The 21,014-nt window shown below is 49.8% G+C and overlaps 1 protein-coding gene and 1 pseudogene across 1 annotated transcript; one reads left to right on the top strand and one right to left on the bottom strand.

Annotated features, from left to right (window-relative positions):
- Positions 1-1,182: 1,182 nt before the first annotated feature.
- On the bottom strand, positions 1,183-19,034 carry Adora2b (adenosine A2b receptor). Its single transcript, XM_041665403.1, has 2 exons — positions 18,523-19,034; positions 1,183-2,254 (listed from the first exon to the last, which is right to left on the bottom strand). Exons 1-2 carry the CDS (start codon positions 18,855-18,857, stop codon positions 1,591-1,593), a joined length of 999 nt encoding a protein of 332 aa, XP_041521337.1. The 5' UTR covers positions 18,858-19,034; the 3' UTR covers positions 1,183-1,590.
- On the top strand, positions 12,892-13,426 carry LOC121456134 (annotated as a pseudogene).
- Positions 19,035-21,014: the final 1,980 nt, after the last annotated feature.

The raw sequence follows: 21,014 nt of genomic DNA on the forward strand, positions 1-21,014 counted from the left end.
TGACAGCGAGTGTGAGAAGATGAGAGCTCTTCTGCTACACTCATCTGTGTGGAGAACAGGGAGAGCTGGGTTTGCTCTGTGAGCATTATTGGGCTTTTATAGCATGATAAGGAACATACTAAAGCCCTGGGAGGAAACTAGATCCTACTAGGAATTTCACATGGAAAGAAAGACAAAGTAGGTTCCAGGAGTGGTACTGGAGAGAAGAGATGAGACAGACCCAGAGAGAGCAAAGAAAGTATGAGAAAATAACCACCAAGAGGAAACAGATTGTAGCCCGGGAAAAGTACTTAAGAGGTAAAGCCACGGCAGCCAGAAGGTCCTAAAGGTTGGGAACTCCCTGCCTCTCTAAGCACTCGTCCTTTTAGGAACTGAAGAAGTAGACAAATGGAATAAGTGACTTCATAGCCTAGGGACACCCCCTCTCCGCATTGTTGTGCCCCCAAACACAAACTGTTAGTGAACAGCTGCTGGATAAAAAGCCAAACACATGTTGCAGTTAGAGAACCAGAGGGTTGGCTGAGCATTATGTTGAGTTGTAGCAAAGAAAAAGTCAAGGTTTCTTTACTAGTCGAGAGCCCTGGACTCAGCATGAGCTTCCCCTTTCGGCAGCCTTCAGGGTTAGTGCAGACAGCACACTGTGTACAGCAAGCCAGTGCAGGGCCTTGAACATGTTTTTACCAAGTTTTATGTCACTGAATATAATGCACAATTAGGTACTTTCCTTAGGAAAATTTCACACTGTGGGTTCCAATAAATCTTTTTTTTTTTCTTTTTTCTTTTTTTTTGGATTTTCGAGACAGGGTTTCTCCGTAGCTTTTGGTTCCTGTCCTGGAACTAGCTCTTGTAGACCAGGCTGGCCTCGAACTCACAGAGATCTGCCTGCCTCTGCCTCCCGAGTGCTGGGATTAAAGGCGTGCGCCACCACTGCCCGGCTGGTTCCAATAAATCTTAACTTGGGAGAGAAGCAAACCCAGTCAGAACCTCTCTCAAGAAGCAGGATTCCAGTTGAGGAGGAACCCATTTCTCTGGCTTCTATCTAGTATTTTGTGTACATGGAAAACACTGAACTTAAAATTGTTTTTTAAAATTATAATTCTATTTCAAAACTTAGGAGAATATCATTTTCTAAATTAATACAACAGTATCTTAATTGAAGAATTATACCTTAGTTTTCAGGGTTGCAGTCCTAGGAACAAGTATACAATAGTATAGCCAACTTTTGTTTTTCCATTACTTTAAGTGAAAAATACTTTTATTATAATAGTTCACAGTGTTTCACAGTAAGGTAAGTTTTAGTCATTTTCTACCATGAATAAGGCAGATTCTTAAAAATAAAACATCTTTGGGAATCAGTTCAAGCCACTGTCATCATCCACACAGAGCAGCTGAGTAGATTCATAGGTGTATTTAACCTTGGAGCCTACCAATTGCATATGCATATTAGCTAGAGTTGTGTAACTCCAGGTCGGACTCAGAAGAGCAGCTCATTTGCTTGGGAGGTGCAGCTGCCTTTCACAGTGAGAACCAGCCAGTTGTGTGGAGTCCCATTGTTTGTTTTAAGCCTTCTCCAAAAGGCCAGAGCCGAGGTCATAAGCCCAGACTGAGAGCAGACTGTGCCCCAGCCTGCCCGCTCCCACCTTTGGTGTCTGTCTGGCAGAGAACATAACTGGAGATGATTCTGTGGAAAGTGTAGCGGAAGTCCCGGTTCCTGTAGGCATATACAATGGGGTTGACGACTGAGTTGGCATGCGACAGGAGGATGGCAACATTTATTAGCCACTTGGGCTTTTCTTTGGCAAGAGCTGGATGGAAAAGAGTGACACAGTTGATGGCATGTACTGGTAGCCAGCAAAGAGCAAAAATGCCTACGATCATGGCCAGTGACTTGGCTGCATGGATCTCTCGCTGCAGAGTGGTCCTTGAGTGGTCCATCAGCTCCATGCGCTGGAGCTGCTTACAGGCCACCATGAAGATTTTGATGTAGATCACCATCATTATGAGCAGTGGAGGAAGGACACACCCAAAGAAGTTGAAATACACCATGTAGCTCATGGGGACCACATTCTCAAAGAGACATTTCACAGGACAGCAGCTTTTATTCACGCTTCCATCCCCAGATCCTGTGCAGTTGCTGGTGGCTTTGTCTTTACTATTCCAACCCAGGAACGGAGTCAATCCAATGCCAAAGGCAAGGACCCAGAGGAGAGCAATGATCCCTCTTGCTCTGCTCCCAGTGACCAAACTTTTATACCTGTTAAAGAGAATATCATCTGTTATCGGTCATGTTACAGTATTCCTGAAGCAGACCCCAAAGTCCCACCCTGCTGGTGTCCCATGGCCTTTTAGCTCACCTGGCTTGAAGGTCCATCTTCTGGGGCACCATGGCCATTACTTAACACAGACACAGGGGCAAGTGTCAGCAGGAAGCTCAGAGAGACTGTTATTCTTAGCCAGGCATGGTGGCGCACGCCTTTTATCCCAGCACTCAGGAGGCAGAGGCAAAGGCCAGCCTGGTCTACAGAGCCTAAGACAGCCAGAGCTACACAGAGAAACCTTGTCTTGAAAAACAATGACAAAAAAAAAAAAAAAAAAAAAACCACACCAAAACAAAACCCTCATTCTTGACTCAGTACTTGTTTCTGTTCAGTGACAAAGGTACAGACATCTTAGAGACCCTTTTGAATAGCCTCTGTACTGGGTAATTGCAGGCCTCCTGGAAGGAGTAGTTGAGATATGCCAGTGTGTAGAACATGTCCGTGCTCTAATGGTAAAGGACCGCCATCGTTAAGGGAAGATGTCACTAACAAATAGTGAGGAAACATGCATGTGAAACCTGACTCACAAGGAGACATCTGAACAAGCTGACTCTGCCTCGGGCTTTTGACAAGAACCACTTCTCTTAACACCAGAAGTTTGTTTTAGGACTGGTTATGATGGGTGCACACATTGTGGCCCTCCAATCAGGAGGCTGAGGCCACAAAGCAAAACCTTATCTCACAAAAGGAAAATGCCTTCGTCATACTCTGGGCAGGGGCACTGCTGAATTCTCTGCGGAATCTAGAACAGAAACTCTGTTAGTGCCTCATCTACAGAAAGCCACCAACAGGAGAGTTTGCTTAAGCTTGGGAAATCAACATCGATAACTGGTCCTTAATTTGTTACATACATTTTTCCCTCAACTAGAATGACAGCCACCTAAGGACAGACCATATCTTAATGAACTGGTATCCCAGGGCCTAGCACAGTGCCCACAATATAGTCCCCAATATATAGTCTGTTCTTTTTTTGGTTTGTTTTTGGCTTTTTGAGACAGGGTTTCTCTGTGTAACCTTGGCTGTCCTGGAACTCACTCTGTAGACCAAGCTGGCCCCAAACTCAAGAAATCTACTTGTCTCTGCCTCCTGAGTGCTGGAATTAAAGGCATGAACCACCACAGCTCAGCTATAGTCAGCCATCATGAAAACATCCCTCATTTGATACCTGTTAGTAGTAGATTTGCAGCAACTGTATACTAGGAATACTCAATGCTGTTGCCTGGGCAGGCAGGACAACCAGTCCAATATGCAGAGGAAGCCCACTGAGACTTGGCTCATACATAATGATCGTTCAGCTTTGCTGCTTCCTCTCAGCAGCAGGCAGCTCAGTTGCAGGGCCTTTACTACAGGATGGCCTGCTGAGCTCAGCTGCTCACTGCATTTTTCTTGGCCAGTGATGAAACTCTCTGAAAAATGTTTTTCCTTGCCAGTGCCTCACCAGGGCCGTCAATAGCACAGTTAGTCTCTGCAAGGTAACAATGCCTCCACAACGGCTAACCACTTAGAATCCTATCCGTGAGGTAGCCTGCAATACAGCTCTGCCCTCGACTCAGCCATATTAATAGTTCAGCTGAACCAGGCCAGCCTTGGTGGACTGGCTGTGGGGTAAGCAAGTCCTAGACTTCCTTCTCTGGTCAGTGATTGCTAAGGTACAAACAAGGAAAGCTTCAGTCTAGGACATCATGGAAGACCTCTCAGTAGAAGCTTGTGGATGAGAGGGAGGAGAACCCTGGACAGCAAGGAGATTCCAGGCAAATGGCACTCACGCGGGCGGGCTTTCATTACAGACTCAAGGCCATGGAAGACTTGCAAGCCAAGGAGTGCTCATGTTGTAGAAGTCACTGGGTCACAGCAACTGAGTTTTAGGGATGCATGAAGACACAGAAAGAGCAGCTAGGAAACTATCTCAAAACTCAAGAAGATGCTCTCTGGGGCCAGGATTCAGTCTGGATGATGCAATGGATACTGGAAAAAAATCAACAGGCCTTGAAGATGGATTAGATGGAGGATGGTGAAGAATCAGGGATGATGCATGGTTTTCAGGGGGTTTTCCCCAATATCCTAACATTCACTGAAACAGATGATTAGGGGCTGTCATGAGAAGAGTGGATGTTAGTAACTAGTGACGGTGACCTATAGAGAAGATGCAGAAAAACTGACCAGGGCGTGGGTGTGGTAGCATGCCTGTAATCCTAGCACTCAGGAGGTGGGGACAGAAAGACCAGGAGTTTGAGGTTAATATAAGTGATATGAGGCTATCCCCAGCAGCCTCCTTCCCAAAAAGAAAAAACAGGCCATCAGAGATGGTTGAGGAGTCAGAAGGATGCAGGGCTGTGTGAAGGGATGCCACCTGAGTGCTGGCAGAAGAAAGGATAAAAAGGCTGGTTTAAGAGCAAAGGCTGGATGGTGGTGACATGGGCTGTGTCTTCTTGAGAATTGTCACTTCACAAAGATGAGGAAGGGAGAGGCAGCTAGGACACAGGACTTGTCTGTCACCCCGGGAGAGATGAGGAGAGCTTGCCAGGCAAACAGGACCTTGATGGTGGTGCCACTTTGCATTTTACAGGGTGCAGGCTGGGACCATGGAAGTGGGATCTGAGAAGGAGGGAGAGGAACACTGAGAGCTGAAGGGACAGACTGGAGCACTCAAGCTGAGTGAGTGACTCATCAAATGTCCACAGACAATATCAATAGTAGGACAGCAAAGATCCAGGGAGCCAGATATGAGAGACACCAAATTGAGACAAGTGCCCGAATGCTCCTCTCTCCAAACAAATTCCAGTAGCACAGCACACAAGCCCCGCCTCCTTGGGCACACTACACCCTGAAACTCACACCTCCCACTAACCAAGTCTCATGGGAAGGGGCTGCTAACCCAGGCTGTTACTATGAGAAACAAGGCTCGGAACGTAAATGATTTGCCCACTACCGCTAAATCATAGCAACACAAAGCCCACCAAATTGATGGCTACCACTGACCAAAGTGGTTATTTGCTGTCTAGGGACCGCTAGCCCTTCAATGCTCATATCACAAGTCCCAGTTTCCCTTCTTCTGTCACCCAGCCATGCATCAAATGCTTTAGCATGAGAGCTGCTTGCCAAGTCCTGGAGCCTCTGATCTGCAAGCAGCACACAGGAATCAGGAGGATCAGGACTTGAACAACCTCTACCACTCTTTGGTGCAGAGGTTCTCAACCTGTGGGTTGGGACCCCCCAGGGATGAATGACCCTTTCATGGTGTCACCTAAGGCCATTGGAAAACAGTCCACGTTAAAGAGCTGTCCTGGGAAAGCAGACTCTGGCAAAGAGTTGTAGCGCTCTGCTGTGCAGAGCTGTGTCCAGGTCCTCCTTATAACGTTCATTAGCTAAGGGATTGGTGGAAGCAGCCATACAGAAGAATCAACAACAGAGCAATGTGATTGCTGATTACCTAATGAAGGGGCTGGGGACTAGCCAAGGGCTGCACAACCAGTGCTGGCCTACTGGAACAGGGTTCTGGGGCTCAAACCAGGTCACAGTCCCAGCTCTCAGGATACTTCCAGCTCCTAGCCCCTGGACAGCAACATAGTAGCCTGAGCCCTCTCATACACAGTGGCGCTGGAGCCCACCTCCCAGCCACAGCTGTGACTTACAACACAGATTTACATAGCACTTTCCATGGTTGGGAGCTAGACTGGGACTACCATCAATGAGACCCTGAGTTCATTCCTGAGCCCCACAACAGAGCATTTCCTAAATGCACACTGCTAAGTGAATACATGCTGAAAACTATACTGCTTCTTAGCTGTTGAGGGCTCTTCATATTTAGTCTTGTCCATAAGCTCCACTCCTCAGTAAATGCAGACATTTCTGTTGTAAAACAATGTATATCCTTTTGTGTTTTTGAGACAGAATCTCAATCTGTCCAGGCAGTCTTGGAACTCAATACGTAGCCCACGTCAGCCTCAAACCTAGGGCCACTTTTTTCCCCCTCAACCTTCTGAATGGTGGGAATAAGATGTGAGACACCAAGCTTGCTGCTAAGTACATACATACATCAAAAACCTCATGTTCTCTACACACACACAGGACATAGGTGAGCATGGGTTAGGGCATACCATTCGTAACACAGTTTTGTAGCTAGGGTACTCTCAAGATTATTAGGGTCAACTGAGCGGGCAGTCCAGCGGGGCTAGTGGCTGCCAGAGTGTATATCTGAATAACAGCAAACAAGCTGACTGGTATAGCTGCAGGAGGAGCTCCGAACCAGGACAATGTAGCAGTGCTGGGGATGAAAGCAGGCTGGGGTGCACAGGATGGGGTGCAGTTTTCTAAGGAAGGGGTGTCAGGCACAGTTTCTATCCCCTTCATCCCTGGAATCTCCTGGAAGTCAAGCAGGCCCTTTTCCTTTCCTGCAGAAGAGTATGTCACCCCCAAACTCCTGTCCCCAGTTCTGCCCAGGCAAAATCATATATGAAGCAAAGCAAACATCTGCTCCCACTTGCCTGCACATATGAGTCAATTCACAGGACAGAAATTTACATGGAAGCAGAGAAGTTCACACTGAAGTATGCCACTGTGTGAACCTTGGCACCCAGTGTTGCCCAGATCATCCCAACAGAACAGGCTCCTTAACAGCAGAGGTGAACATGTTCCCCGTTCCATCCACAGCCAGCACTGTACTCAGAAACAAAGCCAAAGAGCCTGGTTTATATAAAGAGACCAGCTCACCACCGTCCTGATCACATAAGCATATTTTGCATCCTCTTATAGCTGCATCTGGAGCCTGTGACAAGGGCGTACAGGTTAACTAACTATATTGCTTAAGAACAACTCAGTATTTCTAGAACCACAGACTGATTGTGTGTGTGTGTATGTGTGTGTGTGTGTGTGTATGTATGTGTGTGTATGTATGTGTGTATGTGTGTGTGTGTGTGGTGTGTGTGTGTATGTATGTGTGTATGTATGTGTGTGTATGTGTATGTATGTGTGTATGTATGTGTGTGTATGTGTGTGTATGTGTGTGTGTATGTGTATGTATGTGTGTGTATGTGTGTGTGTGTATGTGTATGTGTGTGTATGTGTATGTGTGTGTATGTGTGTGTGTGTGTGTGACATGTACACATACACAGGACATACATACATATTTGTGCTGTTTTGTTGTGGTTTGAGTTGTTTTGTTTTTTGTTAACTTGATACAAGCTAAAGTCATCTGGAAAGAGGAAACCTCAATTAAGAAAATGCCTCCGACATTTTGGCCTATAGACAAGTCTGTGGAGTTTTCTTAATCAGTGATTGATGTGTGAGGGTCAGACCAGTGTGGGTGGTGCCCCTGGGCAGGTGGTCCTGGCTGTGTAAGAAAGCAGGCTGAGCAAGCTAGTAAACAGTGTCCCGCCATGGACTCTGCTTCAGTCCCTCCTCCAGGTTCCTGTCCTGACTGCCCTCAGTGACAGACTGTATATAAGCTGGACGATGACTAACCCCCCCCCCCAAAAAAAAGAAAGGGAGGGGAAAAGGAGAGGAAGAGAGGGAGAGAAAGAAAGCCTTTCCTCCCCAAGTTGGTTTGGGTCACAGGTCCTTTTGTTGTTGTTGTTTGTTTGTTTTTATTGAGCTATACATTTGCTCCCCTCCCCTCCCTTTCTACCCTCTCCCATAGGTCACCGTTCTTATCATAGCAATAGAAAACAAACTGAGACAACTGGCATATTTGAGATGAGTAACACCTGAATGTACCTGGAGGGAACGCTGATGTCTGTAGGCAAAGCTTCTCTGTCTCAGCAGCTGCTCCCAAATGACCATCCAGAGACATATTATTAATTGTAAAATGCTCAGCTGGTAGCTCAGGCTTGTTACCAGAAAACCCTTACATTTCAAATTAACCCGTATTTCTAATCTACCCTCTGCCATGTGACGGTACCTTTTTTCAACACAGAATCTTCAGCTTGCTTTCCTCTGCATCTCCCATGACTCTACCCTTCTTCCCACCCTTCTCTCTGCCCTGAAAATCCTGCCTAGGTATCGGCCAATCAGCTCTTTAGTAACAATGAGAGAAAAACATTGTTACAATGTACAGAAGGATTATTGCACAGCAGATGCCTGTCTGACAACACCCAGGAGTCTGAAGTTGAAAAAGAGTGGTCCCAGATACAGCCACACGGCCAACCCAGATACCAGGACAGTAAAAAACCTGAAGCCAGAGATGGACTTAGATCCAGTTAGTGAGCCAGGCTATATTGCTAATAACTTCTGGAAATGCCAAAGAGAGGAGAGACTTGGTCTTCTGGAACAGGGCCAATCAGTCCCCATCACTCAATTTCCTCCGTTTCTCCCATAAACCTCTTAGGACATTACATATAGAATTCTGATTTATTGGCAACAAGCTGGCCCATCCACAGAACAGCTGACAGCTTGACAAGCTACAAGTGAAGAAAATAGCTGCAAAGTTGTAGAGAGTGGCCAAGAAACCCCAGGGACGCACAAGGAGACACAGCGAGCATGCGGAAGAATCAGCAGGAAAATGGAGCAACATTCCAGGCAGGGAACACATGCAGAGACCTCAGCACATTAAGTTCCAAGAGGTGAAGGGTCCTGGAAGCCAGGGCAGACACACAGGGAGGAGCATGGGAGAGGGAGTACTGGGTAGACAGAAGCTCCAGGGCAGAGCAAATAGGGCCAGAGTCAGCTACGGTGTTGAAATCACGGTGGAAACAGATACTGTATACAGAAAGTCACTTCGGGAAGTTTGTGGCGGGCAGGCCTGAAGCTACATAGGCAGTAAACCCAAGAGGCATTGGGAAATAGAAAGGCGGGGTGTCAAGCAGGAACTTCCATATGGTAGGAGAGGGGACAGCCTGGGCTCTAACAAAGCAGGAGGGGCTGAACCCACACAGTGAAGGACTAGTGAACCCCAACCTCTCCATAGTTCACACTCAACTACACTTCCTAGCCTGCGGGTCCAACCTAGGCACGGAATATACCTGGGCCACAAGCTCCCCAGCACCTCTCCCTACCCCCTAATTTTCAGAGCAGTAACACACTGATGCCCAGAAACCTGGGAGCTGGCCTGGACTTACTCTTCTACCACCAGCTTCTCTCCACGCCACCAAATCCCTTTGAGCCCGTCTTCTGGATTCCCATCTTCAGCTACAAGCACACCACTTACCTTTGCCCATTAGATCTGCCGGTCCCTCTAGATGGCTCACCAATCTCTGGTGACAGCGCTCACATACCCATTCAGACTGCTGCCCATCAGCCACCTTGGGAGGCCTGGCTCACTAACTGGATCTGGGTCCATCTCTGGCACCCAGCTCTTTACTGTCCGGTATCTTGGTTGGCCGTGTGGCTTTACTTAGGACCTCTTTCCAAACTCTCAGACTCCTGGGTGATGTCAGACAGACATCAGCCTTTCTTCCCTCCAGGTACAAATGTTCTCCATGGCCTCTGCCATAATCACACTTCCTTTCTTCCTGGCCTGGTGACACCTGGCTTTCCTACATAATCTTGTCCCTTCCAGTCCATCCAGCTGTCCACCAGAGTGGTCTTAAAGTGAAGATCTAGCATAACAAAATTCCTGATTTAAACTCTACACTTGAGGGGCTGGAGAGGTGACTTGGCAGTTGAGAGCACTTAATAATGCTTCTGCAGAGGACCCAGGTTCGAGTCCCCGCACCCACATGGAAGCTCACAGCCATCTGAACCTCAGTTCCAGGGGATCCAACAATCTCTTCTAGATTCAGCAGGCATCAGGGATGCACATGGTACACAGACGTGCATGCAGGTAAAACACACATACACATAAACATTAAAATAGTTTTAAAAATAAAATGCCTACATTTGAATCAGCTGTGGGCATACACATCTGTAATCCCAGCACTTGGGAGGTAGAAGCAAGAGGGTTCCGAGTGCCCGTGAGACCCTGTCTTTCTCTGTCTCTCTCATACACATACACAAAATAGTAAAGGAAATTAAATTCTGGGCTGAAATGTAGCTCCCTTGGTAGGGTGCTTAGCTAGCACCATGAAGCCCAGCCAGGACTAAACCAGGAGTGGTGTCACACACCTAAATTCCAGCACTCAGGAGCAGGAGGAAGTGAAAGCTGAGTCCAGGCTAGCCTGTGCTATGCGGCACCGTCTCTAAAGAAATGAGTAAAGAATTCCACACTTTCACGTGATTCTCACCTCGTTATCTCACAAAACCATAGGGACTGACAGTCAAGACACAAAGGTAAATTCATAATTGTATTAAAATCAGAGTGGAGGGTATCAGAAAACAGGTTTCGTGAGTTTCTACAAACAGGCAGGCAGGATCATCACGGTGGTGTGGAATCCTCAAGGAGAAATGCTCCAGCCTAACTGCCAGCAGCGACCGGAAAGGAATTTAGGACAGAAGCCGGGAGTCACAGCCTGTGCACCACTTTTTGGGCTGCCAGGATTCCCAGGTGCTGTGGCTCTGCCCTCTGTCCTCTCCCTACGCCGCCTGGAGCTGGAGACCCAGTTGATGGAGGACGGGGTGGAAATGTCTCGACTATGTCCACGCTTCCACGTGAAAGAAGTCAAACCCACTGAATCCAAAAAAAAACTTTCTAAAAGCAAATTCAAGGCAAGCATGGTGGCATATGTGTAAAAGCACAGCCACTTGGGAAGGGGGACACAGCCTGGGCTCTGTGAGCCATCCTGTTTCAAAATAAATAAGTAAATAAAAACCAGTTAACTTTATGGGACCCTGTCAGGCTTGTCAGCAAGTCTGATGACCTGAGTTCAACCCCCGGGATCCACGTGGTAGGAGAGAAGCACCTCCTGCGAGCGGGCTGTCCTTTGTCCTCTATATCAAACTGTGGTTTGCATACTCGCACAGATAAGCCAACGCAAAAAAGATGGCGGCCCACACCTGAGGGTCAGTAGGAGCCAGTAGGAGGGAGTACAGAAGGGCTGCTCAGCAGACGAGCTGGTCACAGAACGAGGTGCGCTTGCTTTCCTTTTTGTGCCCTTCGAGGTGCTGACTTCTATGCCACCCTCAGTACCCACACACCTCCTGGGTCCTTTAGGGACGCAGCAGAACCTTTAGGACAAACTCTGAGCCCCGTAGGAAGCCTCAGGCCCTCTGTGACCCGCCTGCTCCACCCCATTGCTCTGCCTCCCCAGCCTCACTCTCTGAGGCACCAGGGCTCTCCGCCTCTGCTCCTTTGCACGGCCCTCACACAGCCCAGAGCTCTACCTTCCTATGAGCCCCACCCACACGCCAGCCGCATGAGCCCTCTAGAAAAAGCATTACACCCCTTCAGCCAAACTGTTCTCAACATTGATGCTGTCTGAGAAGGTGCACTCCTTAGCTGTCATGGAGACCTGCATCCACTGGCAAGGTCTCCAGCCTGTTAGCCTGAAACAAGAGTGGATCATGGCAACACTGTTAAGGGAGAAAGAACACACTGGACAATTCTTGAAGGTTGGTGATGAGTTGGAAGTATAAGGAAAGGCTGGACCACAGACCCCTGAACGGAAGAAAGAGACAAGGATAATCCCCAGCCCTTCAGCTGCTATTGGAGCTCTGAGTGCAAGCGTATGTTTGGACCGAATACAGCTCCCTTTTCTAGTCATATTACCCTTTAGCCTTCACCCATACTCTCTGTCGCATGCAGTAAATACTTCAGGGCCCACATCACGATCTGCTGGCACCCCCGTTCACCCCCCATTCATCAAGGACTGCTCCTACAGAATCCAGGTGGTGTCTGGCTTCTTCCCTGGAGCTAGCCCCATACTGTTTAGGGCTCCTAGGCACGCAGGTTTGTGTAGCCTGTGTGATCCCAGGCTAAAGAGCTCTGGGCCACATCTCCGAAGTGCCTGCCCACAGAGTTCTCAAGACTAGCCAGGAGGTGGTATATAAGAGGCAAGGCCACCCATAGAAAGGGCTTTAATAAGGTGTGGGTGCTGTCACAGATGGAAAAGTCCAACATGCAAGAAAACTGGGCATGTGTTGAACACCTCTAGGCAGGGCACACCCATACTGGCACAGGCCAGATAGAAGAGACACTGAGTCCTGCTAGTGGTCGTGAGTTAGGGCCTGCAAGGCTGCAGACCCGGTGTGTGTGAAAGGAATGCAGACGGTCTATCTGGAGAAAACGTCATTTCCTTTGCCCTTCTGCATTAGTGGGGGCTCTCTAGAGGAACAGAACTTTTAGGATGAGCACACACACACATATAGGGGATTTGCTATATATATGTGTGTGTGTGTGTGTGTGTGTGTGTGTGTGTGTGTGTTTGTGTGTGTGTATGTATATATATACACACACATATATATGGTCCAAGAATCCAGTAGTTGTTCAGTTCACAAGGCTGATGTCTCACCTGGTCGTCAGTATCTGCTGGAATTCTGAAGAAGCAGGCTCTAATTACAGTGAACGGGTGGACTTGCCAGCGAGAGCAAGCAGGCAAAGAGAAAGAACTTCCTTCTTCCATGTCTTTTATATAGGCTACCAGCAGAAAGTGTGGCTAGATTAAAGGTAGATTTTTCTACCTGAAATGATTTAATTACGAAAAAGTCCCTCGCTCTTTCTCTTTTGGTCCCAGGCACTTCGGAAGACGTAGGTTACCGTTCAGACATGGGCAAGTCCAAGAACCAAACCACACAACCAATCCCGAAAATGGCACAGAAATGGCATCGAGAAACCCCGGTTACAAAGATACAAATCTCTTAAGGGGGTCGACCCCAAGTTCCTGAGGAGCATGCGCTTTGTCAAGAAGTACAGTAAGAAAGGCCTGAAGAAGATGCAGGCCAACAGTTGGAAGGCAATGAGTTCACGTGCAGAGGCCAGCAAGGCCCCTGTGAAGCCCAAGGTGGTTAAGCCCAAGATGCCAAAGGGCCCCATCTTGCTTTTGTTGCTCACCACAAGCTGGGGTTAGACTAGAAGCTACATGGCCAAGGGTTGCAGGCTCTACCAACCAAAGCCCAAGGTTCAAATCAAAGCAGAGGTTTCCGCTCGAGCCCCGGCCCAGGCCTCAGCTCCAGCTCAGGCTCCCAAAGGTGCCCAGGCCTCCTGTGAAGGCTCCATAGAAAAGACTTCACATGCCTGCCGATGTGAAGACAGATGGACTGGGGTGACACATTGTTTGTGGATGATCAGTGGCCTATGTTGATTTTACAAATCAACTTGAGGCATGATCTGTAAGTGAAAAAAGGAAGGGATGGAGGGAGGAAGGGAGGAAGGGAGGAAGGAAGGGAAGGAAGGAAGGGAAGGAAGGAAGGAAGGAAGGAAGGAAGGAAGGAAGGAAGGAGTCCCTCGCTGGGTGGTTGTGGCACATGTCTTTGGGAGGCCGAGGCAGAAGCAGGTGAGTTGTTCCAGGGCAGCCTGATCTACAGAATGAGTCCAGGACAGCCAGGGCTGCACAGAGAAGCCCTGTCTCTAAACACAAAACAAACAAAAAAAGGAAAGAAAAGAAAGAAGGAAGGGAAAGAACAAGTCCCTCACAGGTATACCCAGCTGCCAAGCTGCCAAGCAAGAACCACCACCACAATTTCCCACCAGCTCTTTCTCCAGACAGCCACAGGCAGTGCACACTGCCTTTCAGAACAGGATGTAGATGGTGGTCTAAGGTGCAAAACCATTTCCTGCACGGCTGCCCCTGGGCCGTGGCCCTTCCAGGCAAGCTCAGTGACTACAGGCTGTGGCCTGCTGGGTGCAGCTCTGGGCCCCACTCCATTCAAGGGGAGAGCCTGTGATGACCAGGAGGACCCTCTCCTCTCAGCCCTCGGGGGAACTGAACAGCTGGGGTGCCAGCCAGCCCCACTTTATCACCCCTGCCTGGCCATTTCCATGTTCTCCTGAGGGCTGACTGGTTACCTCAGGCTTGACTTCTGCAGCCTGAGGACCGGAGTTCCAGGAGCCCTCCTGAGTATGTGACTCAGTTCCAGCCTAGTTTTAAGACAGGCACAAGGGCCTCCCCTCCCCATTTCACCCACCCAGGCAAAAGCCACCTGCTGCCTGCAATATTGGTCAAGCTGGAGAGAACAGAAATATGAGATTAGACAAGAGCCGATTGTGGCCCTTGCTCTGGCTTCAAGGTCGGGGCTCCAGGTCTGGAGATCGAGCGAGTCCCCTGTGTGCTAACAACAGAGAATAAACAAGTGCAAAGCAACACCCAGTTCTGGGTAACTCTGGAGCCAGGACCTGCTTTAAGTAGGCCACACCCCAGAATCTGTAGCTACCTGCCCTCAGCCCGTGACACCTGCTGCTCGCCTAGCTTTCCCAGCATCCCCAAGCCCTGTATCACCCTATCCTCATATGCAGGCCTATGAGGGATCTTCTGACAACACAGCTTCCTTCATTAGAGCATACCAAAACAGCTGGGCACAGGGGTGCGCTCCTGAAGTGCCTGCTACCCAGGCTTCAGCAGGGCTCCAGAGCAACTCATTATAGATCTGCTGTCTCGGCCCTCCTGCCCCTGCCTGCCTTTTTTGTTGTTGTTGTTGTCATTATGGTTGTTGTTGTTTTGTTTTTTTGCACTGTTTTAGAACATACATTCCTAATGACACACACAGTATGGCAGAGGACAGAAGGAAGGACAAATATGGCCCTTTCGTTCTGATTAGCCAATAGACACATCTCTCTCCAAAACACCGTCCCTCAGCACCTCTAGGAGAACAATCCAGTCAGCTCTTCCAGAGTCAACCACGGTAAAAGGGAAAACTGAGTTCACTGAGCAAAGGAAGGAAGGCCCTCAGAATGGCACGAAGGGGGAACAGGATTAGGTTAGGCTCGGAGGAAGTACTCCTGTGGGCACCAGCAGGAACCAGCCAAAGGATGAAGTGAGAGAGCCAGAGGCTGCTGTGGGCAGAGATGTGGGAGGAGACGTGGCTGACCTCCCCACAGTCACCAGCTTCCACCCCAGCTCTGCTGTGCATCCCTAGCACAGCCTAGCACAGCTCACTTCAAAAGCTTCCCTGCATGGGAGTCCTTACCAGGGCAGAAGGCAGGACCTGTCTGTCTGTGAACACCCCTCCCTCTAAGGACCACAAAGGGATGGTTTTTATGCCTGGCATCGCCTCTAGGCTCCCTCTTTCATGCTGCAGCGCCTGCCCCCTCATGTTAGTGAAATCAAGACCAGGGGAGCCAGGGGCTCCTAAGCACGACACCATCAGAGCCATGGAGTCAAGTCTCAGTTTGTTTTGCCCAGGGTGTGAGCACAGAATTCTTCTCTAAGCATTCTGTGCTCACACCCTGGGCTTCACTGGCTTGGCTTCCTGAGAGAGACACCGCCTCCTAAACAGGATATTTTTTTTAAAAATTGGCTTATTTTATTCTATATTTTTAAATGTGGGTGTGCCCAATTGTAGGTACCTAAGGAAGTCAGAAAAGGGTGCTGAATCCCTTGGAACTAAAAGTATGGGTACTTGTAAGCCAACCTGATGTAGGTTGATGGGAACTGAACTTTGGTCTTCTGGAAGAGAAGTATCTGATCTTAATCCCTCATCAATTACTTTCTCCTTTCTTTCTTTCTTTCTTTCTTTCTTTCCTTTTTGAGACAGGTCTCCCACTGTAACTCAGGCTAGCTTGGGACTGGAACTTACTATGTAGCCCCAAGCTAGCCTCAAACTGGTGATTATCTTCCTGCCTGGGGCTCCTGAATGCTGATTTCCATGCCTGGACCACCCCTGGCTCCTTAGCCAGGCACCTCTGTTTTGATGTCCAGCTGTAGTTCCATGCCCCCCAAGGAGGGTCTCGGAACCAACTCAGTATTTAGGGTCACTCAGATCCAGCCCACGTCAAACAAGAGAAGCTGAGTGCTATTTGATATAAATAGCAGACCCAAGGTAGGCGTTAATGTTGGAGGCCTTTGTACACCCTACCCCACACCTCTGATTCTGCAGGACCCAACTGGGTTCTGTAATCTGCATTTTCTTTTCAGACAAAAGGCTGGCTGTTACCCAAATTAACCTTGAACTCCTGAACTTCAGGCAATCCCTCTACCTCAGCCTTCCTGAGTGCAGCTGGAACTACTGTCTTGTTGCCAGAGTTCAGCTCACAGTAATCTACATTTTAACCTGTTCCCATAGGGTTGGGCTTTCAACTGCTGAGGTCAGGAGGCCCACCATGCACGCCACCTCTCGGGAGGGCTCAAGAAAGGGTGAGAACCTTGTATACATTTCGACCTACCACTGTGCAAGCTGGTGTCATATCTGCCCAGGTGTGGAGCAGGATACTGCTGTGCACACTTCCAGACCCCCCAGGACAGGCCTGCAGGTGGTAACAGCGCACATTGGACTCTGCACTCACTGCTCTCCCTCCCTTCACCTTCCACAGGCCCCTCACCCTTAGCAAATGCAAAGGAGAAGCAAGGAGCCCGTGATTCACATCTGTTTCCCCTTAAGACACCCACACCCGTTTGCTTCAAGACCCGCCCAGCACAACCCAGGACAAGAACTAACAGATTTAAACATTTATGGAACTTCCTGCTCGGGTCATGTGGCACAAGAGATACTTGGAGTGTGTCCTGGGTGAGCTGCCATGTATTTGGGGCTCTGCCAAGGGCAAGCCCAAAGGGCTTCCCCTGAGTAGGCAACTCAAGCTGGGGGCCTTTGACTGCTTAGCACTGTGAGGAAAAAGTTCAAAAGGCCACAAAGTACTCTAAGGGAGGTAAGAGACAAGACCAGACCCAACAGAATGGAGAGAAGAGAGGCTGTATAGGTTCATGCTCAGAAATCCCTGGTTGCAGCACTCCTGAGGGGATATGTGCAGCCTCCCAGTCAGATGCCAAGGGCAGTGGATGTGGAAACCCCCCGCCCACACACACACACACACAAAAGCAGGGGCTTCCTGTCCCATCTGGGACCCAAGGTCTTACACACAAGGGACCACCAGGCTCATCACTTCTATCTATTACAAGGGCTTGTGGGAGTTTTCTGCTCATCAATTCCCCAAACACATTTCTCCTAGAAACACTGGCGTACTGCGGACAGGACCTCTTCTCCGCATCTCTACAACACTGGGACCACACGCAGCCCCGGGAGACAGGTGGATGGCATGGTGAACATCAATGCCATTCATCCCACATGTAGCATCCTGAACCAGACCCTCATCTCCCCGGGCCACCACTCCTCACCTATAGCAGGCAGGCGACAGCACCTGTCCTCTGGATAGTGCCAGGATTAAAGTAGAAATATTTAATTGGCGTTGTCTGGCACCAAGTCGGAGCTCAGTGAGTTCTTCCCTTTCTCTTCCTACTCTTGTGACTCAGTTTCCTCGTCTAGGTTCCAAATCTAAAGAGATCCAAAGCTCACTTCAGAAATGCCAAGGGCCCAGGCACCAACAGACATCAAACAACTTTAAATTTATTAGCTACAACTGGGAGCCATGCCCCTTGCTAACTGGCTCGCTACCCTGAATCCTGTTTTCTCAGGGTGGAAAAAGGAGAAAGTGGTTTAAGCGTACTTGGAGAAAGGGCCTCTCCTCTCGGGCTGCTGGGCACTGTGGCTGTATACAAATAATGTTACACAATGGCTAGAGGCTCTAAGACTGCTTGCTTGTCGGTGTTCAGTGAGGCAGCAAGCACAGTAGCTCTTTAAAATGTCTGGGAGTAATCGGAGTCACCACGGGGTTAGTAGGGACCAATGCTCCTAGAGTTCCCCACCAGAGCTAAGTGGCACTTTTCCCTTAGATCCGACTCGCCGCCTCAGTTATAGGAGAGGCGCATTCTAAAGCTGGGTCGTTAGTACTGTGTCCCTTATAACAGTACCAGTTCCCAGAATCCAAAGTTGCCTTGCTCTTAGTTGAAGTTTCTCGGGGCCCATTACGCACAAGACCGCGAAAGGCAGCTGCTGTTGATTCCCTTGCCGAGCTAAGAGGGCTAGGAAGGTGTATCTTTCGCCACGAGGGTGGAGATGCAAACACCAAACCTTCCCGAGCTTGAGCTTCCTGAGTCCGTGCCGGGTACCTCGCAGGGAGCGCACTTCCCAGAGACCCTAAGGGTGTCCTTATTTAGATCCCCTAAGCTGGGAGCGACTGGAGCATCCCTGACGCCTAAGAGACGCCTACCCGGTGGCCTCTTCTGCTGCCCCAGGACGGTCTCAACAACCCGCCGTGGAACAAGCGTCGCGGGAGGTAGCTGGCATCCTCCACGCCAGAACCTCTCTTAGTGTACTCTTAATCTGGCCCATCTGAGGTAGAACTGTGAGCCTGGAGAGGGCGCCCCTCGGTAGAACCTAAACCGGCCCGGGCTGGAAAGATTTGTCTCACCTGAGCGGGACGCGAATGGCCAGATACCTGTCGACGGCCACGGCCAAGAGGCTGAAGATGGAGCTCTGCGTGAGCACCAACACGAAACAGGCGAGGAAGAGGCAGCTGTGGAAGTCCGTACAGAAGCCCAAGCTGATGGTGATAGCGAAGGGGATGGCGAAGAGTCCCACGGCTACGTCTGCCGCCGCCAGAGACACCAGGAAATAGTTGGTGGGGGTCTGCAAAGCACTCGAGGCGCCCACCGCGGCGCACACCAGCACGTTGCCCGCCACCGCCAGAGCGGCGATGACCAGCTCCAGTGCCACGTACAGCGCGTCCTGCGTCTCCAGCGGCATGGCCGGGCCAGCCGGGCCCGGGGTGTCGTCTACCAGGGTTGCGCTGGTTTCAGGACAGTCGCTAGGGCGCCGCTAGGCATGGCCACAGCGCTTAGACCGCACGTCCCGAGCCGGGTCTGCGCCTCCCAGCCCGTGCGCTCCGGACGGGTCCGGGGGCGTGGCCTGTGTGTGGGCGGCGCCCATTGGCTGCCTGCCAGGAGCCCTTTTTGGTCCCGCCCTTTTCCCCGTGGTCTGTGCGCCACCTCCCACCCAGTCCGGCGCACCAGCTACTTGCCCTGTGCAGACTCCCCTGCTGGGCGTGCAGACCCTGCTACACTAGACTGCCACCCCCACCCCAGGTTGGCCCCCGGCTTCCTCTCAGCACTGCACTCCCCTCGTGGTCCCTTGTCCACCAATCCCCAAGGCCACCGCTGCCCGCCATGGGTGCTCGCCGCTTTCCAGATTCTGCCTCCCTCTGCTGAGCGCCCACACCTGCAGGTGACCCATCCTTCCTCCCACGTGCAAGAAACCCCCGGGGCCGGCCGCTGCCTGCTCCCCCATAGCTCGCTCCGGGAGGGCTCTGGCTGCTCCTCTGCGTCTGGAGTCTTCAATCCTAGAACACTGCCGGCTGTGCCTTTTGCCCCAGGAAGCCGCTATCTGTAGTCACCAGCCAGGATGATTAAGGAGATTGTCAACGCAAAAAAGATGACAGGAAACATTGTTAAGCCGAACCCAAACACGGGCGACAGTTAAACAACTTTGTGTGTGTGTGGGGGGGGGGGGGATAATGGAACTTTTTGATTTTTTTTTTTTTTGGTTTTGTTTTGTTTTGTTTTTTTCCGAAACAGGGTTTCTCTGTGTAGCTTTGGGGCCTGTCTTAGAGCTGGCTCTGTAGACCAGACTGGCCTCGAACTCACAGAGATCCACCTGTCTCTGCCTCCCGAGTGCTGGGGTTAAAGACGTGTGCCACCACCGCCGGGTGGAATTTTTTAATGTGAAGGCTAAACTCGCTTTCTTTTTTATGTCTTTGTAAAGGAGGGGGGAACAGGTACATTGAACTGCACCTTTTATATGGCTGGATTGTATGGTCTATAAATTACACTTCAGGGTTAGCTGTGATAGTAACAGCAAATTCCTCATGGCCCCACACATATGGACGGCATTGTCTACCAGGATCTTAACATAGAAAAGAAAGTCACCAAAGAACAGAGTACACATTCTATTTTTTTATTTGACACTTTAAATTTTGTGTCATTTATTTATATTGTTTTTATTGAGCTATACATTTTCTCCATTCCTCTTCTCTCTCCCGTGACCCCCACGCTCCCAATTTACAGGGCCCACATTCTAACTGGTTAGTTTGAAGATTTTTCTGTTTTCCATGTTGAGAAAAACCTTTTTAAAAATACCTTATGTATTTGTATATGTTTTCTCCAAAATATTGGCAGATCCACAGGTCCTGTGCAATGGTCATCTGAGTTTTGGTAGCATCTGCTCCTTCTCCCCATAGAACCTGACACTGGCTTCTGCCTCTTGACACAGTTGGCAAGCTGGGACCTCAGAGCGGACAGATAATGGGTACAGTGCTTAATATGGCAGGAGGGATGAGACTTCCTGGTGTGGTGGCCTTTGCATAGTGGACTTTTGGCAGTATGGGATAGGGAGGCAAATGAGGCAGAGGTGGGGGAAGGCCAGCCACGCCCAGGAGAGTGGAGACTAGAAGGCCTGAATGAAGAAGGCATTGCCCACCAGGATGGAGTGCTGGAGGAGCTGTGGTGCCAGCCCTCTGTGCAAGGAGCAGAACATTAGGAACAGAGAGAGGGCTGGCAGAGCCAAATGGAGGCCTGCTGCTCCTGTGAGCCGCTCCGATGGGTCTAACCATGGGCATCAAGTCGAGCAGCATTGTCTGTACCTGGATGTCCATCTTCCCTACAGACCTCCCCAGAATCAGCCGAATAGGAGGCCTACTCTCTGTTTGCTGGGGTCACCAGTCACCCACCCACCAGCAGAGCTTCCCTCACTCTTTGTCCTCTTCCCCCCCCCCCCAAGTCCCTATCCTGAAGTGTCCCTTGGTTCACCATCCATCTCTACTTTCTATAAGCTTCACTGAAAATGAATTTCTGATTTAGGAAGGAATGAAGTCAGGAAGGCCCCGTGGGATTGCTTCTGGAGAGGAAT

This window comes from Microtus oregoni, unplaced genomic scaffold (genome assembly GCF_018167655.1).
Source record: "Microtus oregoni isolate MIOR12 unplaced genomic scaffold, Mior012 000015F_ref0000493, whole genome shotgun sequence".
Classification (NCBI taxonomy): Eukaryota; Metazoa; Chordata; class Mammalia; order Rodentia; family Cricetidae; genus Microtus; species Microtus oregoni.